The sequence below is a fragment of the Morone saxatilis genome, unplaced genomic scaffold, assembly GCF_004916995.1.
Source record: "Morone saxatilis isolate NCDOM2014 unplaced genomic scaffold, NCSU_SB_2.0 Contig11, whole genome shotgun sequence".
Classification (NCBI taxonomy): Eukaryota; Metazoa; Chordata; class Actinopteri; family Moronidae; genus Morone; species Morone saxatilis.
In genome coordinates, this window is record NW_023339663.1 from 20,004,264 (window position 1) to 20,015,902 (window position 11,639).

At 40.6% G+C, this 11,639-nt stretch overlaps 1 protein-coding gene across 5 annotated transcripts in view; it reads right to left on the reverse strand.

Moving 5' to 3' along the window:
* The window catches only part of nfatc3a (nuclear factor of activated T cells 3a), a 58,709-nt gene extending 47,253 nt beyond the window's left edge, over positions 1–11,456 (reverse strand). Inside the window, exon 1 of one of the 5 annotated variants that reach the window (XM_035651969.1) lies at positions 10,913–11,456. In XM_035651969.1, coding sequence (XP_035507862.1) covers positions 10,913–11,003 — 91 coding nt within the window. In that variant the 5' untranslated portion in view covers positions 11,004–11,456. The other 4 variants (XM_035651968.1, XM_035651974.1, XM_035651970.1 and 1 more) reach the window with 4 other exon arrangements.
* Positions 11,457–11,639: the final 183 nt, after the last annotated feature.

Sequence of the window (11,639 nt, forward strand, 5' to 3'; positions counted from 1 at the left end):
TTTGGGTTGATGTAGATATTTGCAGTGATTTTCAGCAGAGCTCAAAAAACAAATTTAATTCCCTCCCTCTGGGTTCTCCAAGAACTCTGCGGCTGGCTGGTTGCCTACATTTCTAAACAGAGACCCTGTGACGCACATGAACACACATACTGTAAGGGTTGGCCTACACCTGTGGCTCTAAACCTTGCTGACTGGGTCTGTGCCAAACCTACTGGTGATCCTTGTATGTGTAGGCAGTTGGCTCTGTGTACATATAAAATTCAGTGAGAGTGAGTGAGACAGAAATACAACTGTAAGGGAGAATGAGGCAGGCTAGATCTATCTAGAGTCATAAGGCAAAGTAAGGTGCTCAGGTATGGGTCTCCGTTTGATCTGGTATCTGCGGGACCTTGTTATTGTATATTATATAATTTCCCTCTGGGATTATTAAAGTATTTCTGAATCTGTATTGTCTTATCCTGTAATGTTATGTTAGGGTTACATCAAAAAGATTTCCTCTGCCGTCACAGCAGACTCACCAGCCAGCAGAGGCTTAACAATGGCAGCCTAAGCCAATGTTAACATATGCCGGCAGCTAAATTAAGCTCCTAATTAACAATCTCATGCCGAGATAACATTATGGGATAAACATAGAGTGCCAAGTAGCCACCTGAACTAAATACCCACCAACGCACAAAGATCCCTTTCAAACACATCACTAATTGCATTTATCGTACATTCATTTGGTTCTCTGAAAAAGATCTTGGGAGATTTTAATAGATAATAGAGATAAAAGAGTTCCAATGCTGTGGGGTCTACATACCAAACACTTACTGTGAGGGCAAGCCTTTAATAACAAAGCTAGATTTGCTAGAAAACAGAACTGATGAAGTTGAATCATTTGATTGGAGAAATTTCTTATACGTCCATCACGTACTATCAGTCCAACAGCAGATAATGCAGGACACGTCAGTCACAGAGGGTTTGCTGATGCCAATGCCAGCTGAATGCCCATAGTAATTAAACTAATTGATGTGTCTTTGGATTATATGCCCCACAACAAGCACATCAATAGAAAACAGAAACGGACCCAAGATAGACCCCTGGGGGACCTCAAAAGACTCGTAAGCTAGGGGAGGAGCAGGCTCTGCCAACCACAACAGCATTTGTGTGGCAGCATTTGACAGGTATGAGCAAACCAAACTAGAGCCACATCACTGATGGCAAGTTCTTTGCCAGTTCTGTGTGTTTACATGCACGTGAGAAACTGCCTAACTGTCTGTATTTTAATGTAACCTGGTTTCTTAAACTTCTTAAAATAAGAAACCTGGTTTCCAAAATCGGGATAAAACAATATAGCTAGATTTCTGCTAGGAGATTTTTGCCATGTGTGTGCTTAATTGGGTTTCTACATTTTTTATTAGCAGCCCAGGACAAGGATCATTCAAAATAATGTAGTTCACAAACTACAACTAAAACTGAGTCAGGAAAAAAAAACTACACAAGTTTCCAAAGCTTAACAGTAGGCTATTTCTTTTTTAGACACACAAACGAATGAAGGAAAAACTGAAGCTGCAGCATTATACACTACAAATAGATTTTAAGTATGTTAGTAAGTTAAGTCCAATTGCACGTAAAGATGGGTTTTTGACATGCTGCAACTTCCCCACTTAACTTGGCTTCTGGCACTAACCTGGTTGTGGTTGTGTGTATGTAAACACAGAACTTGTCAGATGGTTCATCTATGTATTGGTTTTCAGAGAGCCACAATGCATTAGAAGAACGGCCTCTATGGCGAACACAAGCCGCCTGATGGCCTGCAATAACCCAGAGCAGATAACATCAGAGGCTACTGCTAGCAGGGGTGACATTTAAACAATCTGTCAGGGCTGACTGTGCATGTGCCTGAAAAAAATCACCCGGGGAGAAAGAGGGAGGGAGAGAAAGAGAGAGAGACAGAGAAAGAGAGAGAGAGAGAGACAGATATATGGAGAGAGAAATAACAAGGGAGAGGGACGGACAGGGAAACAGCTTTTGTTTGCCTATGTGTGTGAGAGAAAGCAAGAGAGACAGAGTGTGTGAGAGAGAAATACAGAGCAGAGAGAAACAGAGAGAGAAGAGTTGATATTTACACACTATGGGTCTTAAAGAGCTTATTATATACACACTACCGATGAATGCACAAGTGTGTCAACCAATATCCTAATAGCAAATCATATTGATTATTATACTGTATATACTATGTTCCTGGAACATCCAAGCATCAACAAAGTAATGCTAGTTATAAAAACAAGCAAAATTAAGTATGCACACCTTGCTAATCTCAACATGTCAACAACTGCTACTCCAACCCCCTGGCCTTGACCCATCTTCACTTAGATTAACTGAACAACTTTACCAGCAGAACCACTTCCCATTCTCTGTGTTGCTTGCACAGTTGTGGAATGGATGATAAAGACATGAGGTGGCATAAGGTGGTAAAAAAATAAATACAGTGTCCTCAAGTAAAGGGTCCATCTGCTCTGCTTTGGGGACAGCCTCATAACACTCCTTTTACTCGTTATCATGCTTAGAATCAGGCCAACACAAAACATCAGAAAAAGCAGGAAATAATCAAGGAAAAGCAGGAAGACAGCAATTTCCTCTCTGAAAAACACAAATGAAAGTGATATATGTCCAGAAAAGAAAAAACCTATGCTTTCTTCACTGCTCTACAAGTCCATACATGTTTGACAAGATGGCTAGAACATCTTTACCACAGAGAACCAATTCATGTTTTACTCTTTTGAGCATGGAGTGCTCAGCGGTTCATATTGTTAAAACCTCTATCCACAATTGGTGGGTAAGGCCTTTTTCACCCAGCTGTCAAAGTCCACATGGTCCAAATTCCAACTGTGACCCATGTATTAGGGTCCATGGGCCCCAATTGGAATGTGGACCAGCACCCCTTTGAATAACTTACTTATTTATCCCATCTAAAACCTCCTAGAACTGTTCATTGTCAATGAAGGTTACCACAACAACCACCACTGTTTCTTGATAACTCATTTTAGAATGTCACACCTGATCACTGAACACATAACGGGAGTGGGGCAAGAAAAACTGCATGGGGTAGAGGTGCCATACCAAGGCATTAGCTGGACTGAAATATGGCTTTGAGGGTTAGCCTGAAATAAAATGGGATTCAAACCGCCCTAATCCCTGTGTAGCAAGCTGTGGCTGATAGTAAAAGGGGACCAAAGAGAGAGAGAGAAAAAAAAAAGACACCAGATGCAGGAGTTCAACAGCTTTCTCTCTGGTGTAATGCGGCCTCTGACATGTTGATACAGCGCAGCCAGCGGTAGCTTCAGTTACACTAAATTTAAACTAGACAGATGCCACACATAGTTACTCATGCCTCGCCCCGGGAAACAAACATCTCATTCATCACACCGGGTGCTGGGACCCCTTAGTTCAGTAGGGTTAGAGGGCACCCACATGGTGATCTAGCCCCACATGTGGACCTCACGCATGACTCTCTGACATTTGACCTGTCTTTTACATTTTCATAGAAATATTACAACCTGTGGGTCCATAAACTCTGTTTTTCTGACAAGTAAACGATATGATTTACAAAGTCTATAGACAAATGCTTGTTTAACTGTTGAACACTACACTGTCAAAAATGTTAAAAATGTATTCAAGTTTTGTTTGTATGTTTTTTTGCTCTATTTTCAGCATATCAACAAATATCAGTGTCCTAATGTTAATGTCTAACATGCCAATATATCATTATATTTTATTCAACACAAGCTTCACAATTAAAAATAGAAAAATATTTAACCAAACAAAAACAAACAAGTTAACTGCACATAAACAAAGCGGGATTCTATGAGTGCAGTGTTTACAACATAAAACAATATCTGCAAGAATTTAACACTGGACATGTTTAGACTGGATACCTCTCACTAAACTGGTCATATGTGCTATCAATACAAAAAAAAAAATGATTTCTCCTGTTATTATTTTAGGAAAGGCTTAATATTATTTCTGAGACTTTGGGACAGCCTGTACTCTAATCACAGCTGCTTGTTTGAGTGGCGGCTCCCACCCCTCAATATAAAAGTCTAGACTACACACAAGACACACCTGGCTAGAGTTGGGAGTGCTGACACACTCACCTGGCGATGTAGCGCACAGCATTCTTCGACTCCTCTCCCCGTTAAGATTGCAAAGTGCTTGAGCAGTAAAAAGTTGAAGGCTGCAGACGTGCTGGGACGAGAGGGGTTCTCCTGCACTTAGTACAAACGAGTCACTAGAACCTGCCGCCTGCCCTCTGCCACTCTCTTTGGGAGCTCAAAATAGTCCACCATGAGAGCGATGTAATTTCAGTCTTTCAGTCTTTCCCACGACAAGGATCGAGAGGATCGTGCTCTTGTTCACAGAGGCAGAGCAATGACAACACAGACAAGGACAAAATTGCTTTCTCGACTAGCTGCTTTCAGTTTGATTATTTCATTATGATACTAATGTGCCTTGATATGTCCTCCTATTTAAGCGCTACAGAGACAATCCTACAGGTACAAAAAATGTAGCAGAACAAACTCAAACCTGACTAGTCACTAAGTTGTTGCGGTGAGTGCTGGCATCTGGAGATTTCATTAGCTTAGATCAGGCTCTCTGATGTCACTGGTGGTCTCTTTCACATCCTGAGAAAGCAGTGAGAAAGAAGAGAAGCCTCCGTCGTCCTGGTGGCGGGTTTGCAATCTTCTGTGCTGGTATGGTGGCAACCGATAAACCACAAAAACTTCTTTCAATTTGTGAGATAAGAAAAAGCCAAAAAGAAATGTGTATATTGAATAAGAACAACAAAAAAAGAAAGAGGGTCTGGACATGGAGAGCAGGTGAAGATAAATGCTGTTCATGTTCCCCTTACCAGCAGCTAGAGAGCGGTGTACCCCCCTCTCCTTCATTCTACCCTGCCATCTGAACCCCACATGGCATGTCTGGGCAGAGAGCCAGACGCCTCTGCTATGGACCTACTACTCCGCCACCCATAAAGGGCACTTCTGCCCCCCTGCCTCGTACCACCTCTAACGCCCAATGAGGCCACTGCTCGTGACCTGCATAACCCTAACTCACCAATACCTATTTCTACCACTCACACAACCACTTCACAATAGACACTCTATCACAAATGGGGTAAGTGGTACTTAAAGGGATAAGCCCAAATACACGTTGTAACATAATGTGAGATGGATTGTGCTATTTTCATATATGAAACAAGATTCAGAAAACTTTGAAGGGTAAATATGTGCTATAATTAGTATGTACAACCAAGTTTACCCCGTTTGATATTATAGATGAAAGCAGGTTTGAGGCCACTCTCTGTAGCAAGCAAAACCATCACATGCAAGTGCCTAATATGGCCACTTTCAGTGCCGTTTGTTTCACTATGACATTTAGCTGTAAGCTACAAAGCGAAAAGGTCTGGGACTCTTGCCTGTTATGCAGAAAGTTACTCAAAACAGGACTTACATACCTCTTAACACATGGGTTTCCCTGTCTATGTACTATGTAAATCTATGGCAGCCTGCCTGAGTGTTTTTTTTTTGTTTTGTTTTGAGTTTAACCATCACAGGAAAAAGTGCTACAGAAAACAAGTGAAATAAGAGGACAAGCAATTCTGACAAGCTATTAATAGAAACAGTAAACAGATAACTTTATAGTCGTAGGACTCACTGACATAGTCAAATTGCTTGTATTGTTGTACTAACAGACCAATATGCATTTTCACTGGAATTACTTTCTACAGAATAGTCACTACAAAAACCTTTCACAGACAGCTCTGTAGATTTTCCAGAGTAACTGGGACATTGTTGCTGAAAAGACATGTTGCCGTTATTTTTTATGTGGGAGGAGGGGATTGTAGAAGAACAGAAGCTTGAAAGGTAGATACCAAAACCAAAACAATCTGTAAATAGATACTACGGGTAAGTCAGAGAAAGTCCCTTCAACTACATAAATAAAGACTTTATTGATTCAAAGGGACATCCTGATTGCCATAAACATTAGTTTGAGTATGAAAATGCTTACATTAAAATGGCCTTATAAAAACAAAGAGCAGATGTAAGGACATGGTAGTTGATGAAAAATCAAGCCATTCAGAATTCTACCGTGCAGTATTTAGAGGTGGTTATTTGCTGTAAGGACCTCAAACGGAGAGGACACACCTGCTCATGTTGAAAATGGTCAAACTTAAAGGTGAGGTGAAGCTACCATACTGATGCTTTAAAGCGTTGGAGTTTGACAACCTAGGAACACAAACGCCACCTGCTGCGTTTTCAAAGTGTCGATATTTGATGACCTGAGAATGAGACTCAACAATCAACTATGTTTACCTTTCAGTGAAAGTATGGTTTTAGGAATTGTAGGACTCCTGAAACTGGGGCGCCCCTGGTAGCTCATCTGGTAGAGCTGGCAGGACATGTACCGAGGCTGAGGCTCCTTGCTGCAGCGGCGATGGGTCCAAACTGTGGCCCTTGCTGTGTGTCATCCTCTCTCTCTCTCTATCTCCCCTTTTCCTGTTAATCTTCAGCTATCCTATGTCATTTAAGAAAAAGGGCAAAAATAAATTCCTAAAAAATACAAAAAAAATCTGTTTTTCCGTCATACAGAGTCGCTTCTTGTTGTCACAGTAAATATGAGTCAGGGAGCTCAAAAAGGAGAATCAGTTGTCGTTACTTTAACTTCATTTTTCCACCCCCTGATGTGTATCATCATCTTCTTGTGCCACAAAATACTGAATCATTTCATGATGTTTTCTAACTTCCCTAGTCTTGAGTCACAGTTACTTGCTAGAGCTTAGCGTGGGTTATATAGTGTGGCTTTTTTAAACTATTTGTTAATGCAATAAAAGTGAATGGGTTCAAATCTGCAGTCTTGTAGCAGTTTTGGGCATATCTCACATGTCCAGCACATATAATCAAATAATGCCTTTTTCCATGCCGTTAGACAAGAAGCTAAGAAAAAGAAGCTAATTGGAAGCACCTCCTGTTCTCAAAGTACCTATGATGAGATAAGGAGCCCTTAAAATTGATAATCAAGAAATAGTCATAAAAGGGTGGGACATTTTATAGTGGCAACATTGTTACTAATATGTTTCATTTATGTCTGACATTTCTGTACTAAATGTTCCTGTTTTGGTCAACACCAACATCAACATCTCATAGAGTTAAGTTTAAATGTATTGGTTTAGCAATAACATGTATTTGAAGATGGGACTGAAGAGTAAACCTAAATAAATAATTAATTACGTGATTTCCCTTACAAGAAAAAAGTATTTCTAGAAGAGCTTTTTATTCATATTTTGATTTTTACTTAATTTAAAGATGCCTGTTTTGTCAATAAATGAAGTTGTTAAAACGTTAGTCTTTGTCCTTTCATCAAATCTATTCCAAATGATTATGAATGATCTCCCTTTCTAGTTGAGCTGATTCACAGAGGGACTTGTTCTTCTATTCAGCTGGCACTGTACATAATAAGGGGAAAACCCTTACAGTAAGCTTGCCCAATGCCTGTGAATAGAACAGTGGAATATTTCACCTCAAAGAGGTGAGTGTTTCCTGAGCGACAAGAAAACACTCAGAGAGAGCAAAGGAATGAAGCGATAGAAACCCAACAGACAGACAAAGAAGAGCGGAACAAAACAGACAGACGGAGAGGCACGGCATTATACTGTACCACTCCATTACACAGATTTTTAAAATGACATTCACATATGCAAGCAGAGATGGCGAAAGACGGCGAAATAATCGAGAGTTGGACTCAGAGTAAAAGTGTACAGGAAGCAAACGTTCACGAGTCATTTCCATTATAGCAAATATGTAAAAGAGATTTGTCACGAACATGAGCAACCGGCGACCTTTTTTAGGTACATATTTGTAACATAGCGTAAGTTCTGGTTCAGCTGCTAGAAGAGATACAGAAAATGAGGCATTGTTGTTTCATTTTTATTTTTGGAGATGTTACATGTCCTTCTCACAGCCCTTTCATTAAAAGTGTGCAGAACTGGCTGCATGGATGATTGACATGATAAAGCAACATTCAACAACAAGAAGCTCAGTGGAGTAAAAACCTGCCAGATATTCACAGTAGAGGTTCTCCAGGTCGTTCTAAAAACAAGCCCTGACTTGATCATCGCCTTCAGAGAAGGAGACCAGCTCAGGAGTGTGCAACTCCCGGTTACTGTGTGATCCCATATTACACTGCAGTTATTAATTTGGACAGGCGCCCCCCTTTTGGGCCAAGTCATACAGTCCGGACCAGATTAAAACCACTTGCACAGTGGTGCTTTTATTCCTACACTTATTCCAACTGCAGTTTTTCCCCTCAACCCATCTCCAAATCAAACTTCTTTTTTAATCGAAGGAAAAACTGATTTAAGATTGCACAAGCCAAACCTTCATAGAGCTAGTACTTTGCCAGAGTTTCATTAAAAGGACACAGCCGGAGAATTCCTAAGTTCCAAAGGTTTAGGCCCAAAGACAGAAACAAATGAAGACGCTGAACTTTGTCACATGGATGCAAAGACCAATGCATATGCCATTAATTCATACATGTGTGGGTTTAAATCCAGCTCATGAGCTTTGGTATTTCCCAAATCACTCAGCCTGTGTACAATGTATACTGAGAAAGAAAAACACCATACATTTACAGATATATTTTCACATTTTAACAGACAGCAGCTTATATCCTTCAGGAGCAGGTAAAGATTTTGTCTGCATTTTTAGTCACTTCTTGTATTTTTCACTTGACTGCAACACCACCAGTCTAGTTTCCACCGAGGAAATCTACTATTTTTTGTATGAGTTTCCTAAGTCTGTCCTGATTTATTAGTTAACATTTGCCTGCATTCATTAAAGAAATGAGAACTAATTACCTCTACACAACATGTACCACATGTTTCCACAGCAGGGTTGCTCCTGTCAGTCATAAACAAATATCAACTTTACCCACTCGTAATTGCCTAGACATTACACTCCAAAAGAAACGATATAAAGCTGCCCTACAAGCAACAATTTAAGGTCATTTTACTGGGATGTGACCATCTGTATGTCCAATAATACTGGTGCCCTTTAATTCTGTGTGAAATACCTGGCATCTGTGGAAGGCTTGAGGACTAACATTTCAAACTATTTGTGAAAAAGTCCAAAGTTTTAAAGTTAAGTTTCCACTGAGAATGCTTCCCAAAACAAAATATCGTCCCCGATTAGCAGCTTTGTTTCCACTGTTATACTAAGACAATGATGAGAGTCCGTAATTAACAACTAACTAATGAACCCAGGCATTGCATAGTTGTTTTCATTCTCTTCTTCTCTACTGTGACATTATTTTCCAAGCTAGCCTTACAAAAGAAAATACTATCCTCTGAGGTTTGTCCACTTTGTTAGGCATCCTCACCTATAGCATAGTTTAGCCTGGGGCAGAGAGAGAAGGCAGTGTCATGCGGCAAAGATCCTCATCTAGATTCAAACCCAAGGCATCTCATTTAGCAAAGTGTTCATCTGAGACGACTGATCCACCAATCTAAAAGCTATATTTTCAAGTTCTTGTATTGTCATATTGTTTGACGCACTTGGAATCAAAGAAATATGTAATATGTAATATATAATAATATATGTAATGTGACTTATAATGTGGTTTGAACTTTTTAGTTTAACACGGATGTAAAAAGCCCATTACTAAACAGATACACTGAGGGAGAGAGACGCTTTTAACAGGTTCAGTATATCACTAATTTAACAACAAGCCAATTTGCCCGGTGTACGATCACCTTATCTTAATTTGCCACGTTTTTTAAAGTAAAGGTTCCTCACTACCGAAAGCATCCTAACAATTATGTGATAATTCATCCCTCTTTTGTTTCTGTCCCTAGCATTTGTGACATTTAGCACATGAAACAAATGTTTCATTAAGCAGCAACAGTGGATAACCCATAACCCATGTTTGTATTGGTGATATCCATAATAAAGATACTTCATTTTAAAAGTCTTGTTTGCATTTTTATTATTACAACATTTTATTTTTTCCTAAATGTTAATGAATTCATTTCTGAACTTGGTAGAAGCAAGCTAAATAAAATAAAGCTGTCAACCTGTACTTACTGTACGTAGACACGCATTACAGCACAGTTTGTTGTAGTTGTGCATAACTCTTAGACATTAATGTCTTTGCATTTATAAATATCAACAATAACAAAAACCCATACGTTTGGCTGAATTAAATGAATATGTTTTATTATTCACAATCACAAAAATCTACAGCAAAGCCTGTGTTTACAGTGTGACACAGTTATTAGAACACGTCCTATTTAGCACTTATTTTGTAAACATTAGGTGAATTAAAGTTTTGACAACATTAGCATGTGCTACTTTGCAGAAATGTGCCTCAGTGACATTCAACCTGGTCCCTCTCTCAGCCATACTTGACTTGCACCATATCAACCACACTGTAACGCTAACAGCTGCGGTCCCGCCAAAGTTACACGGCGCTCAGTTGACAGGCTATCTGTTGCACACACACAAAAAAAAAACTATAGGAGACATTTACAACTTTTTAATGGATTGGCAACTAAATGACCAAATGCCAATTCAGCACTTGTGCTAACCGGCTAGCACGTCGAGCTAATGACAGCTGGCGTTGTGGACATTAGCTGGGCGACCAGAGACAGAAAGGACGCGTGATATTTTAATATCTCCATTTCACAGAATATAAACACACTTGTTAGGGTCGGTTCCTCTTTCACAGAGCAAACACTTTCGAGATTAAGGTCGAAAGCTGGCGGGCTAAATTAAGCCAACAGTAGCTACCCTAGGTGAGTTACTTAAGTGGACCTTACAGCATAATGTGCCGTGAGTTTACTGCCAGTACTTACTGTATGAAACACACTGACCTGCGGGGCCTAAGGGCTGCTGCTGCCCGTCCTCTCCGAAGATCAGTCTGAAGTCCAGCTCCTCATTCCCGGGGCAGTTTGCAGTAGTCATCGGGTTTGACAGCTCGGGTTTTTACCCCGCCACTCGACCGTCGACCGCTGGAGCAATTTATGCTCTCCTGAAATGTCACAACATTTACCGACTGCCACGACGCCGAACTTCAACTTTTGTTCATTTAGCTAACTGGAGAACATTTGGCCATACGCGAACCCGTGTCTCCCCCCCTACCCTCCTCCCTCGTTTGACAAATCCAAAATACACAGCTCGTTGTCTCCTCTTCCTCTGGCAGTTCACTGGCGAAATTATTCTGGCTTCAACTTCAGAGAAAGTCGCCTGCCCCCTCTGTCTCTCCTCCTCACAGTATTTCTCTCTGTCTCCCGACCTCCGCCGGTGTTTAATGTTCGCTATAAAGCCGATGAAAAGTCCGTTTAATTGTCCCGTTCCCTCTCTCCCTCTCTCTCTCCTCCTGTCTGTTTCTCTCTCTCTCTGTCTCCGGAGCTCCTATCCCAACTTTTACTAACCCCGCGTGACAAGGCAGTTCCAGCGGTGACGTCAGCAGACACAACACAAGGAGCGCGCTCACACACTCACACTCACACACTCACACTCACACTCACACACACTCACACACACACACACTCACACACCTACACACACTCACACTCACACACACACACTCACACACAC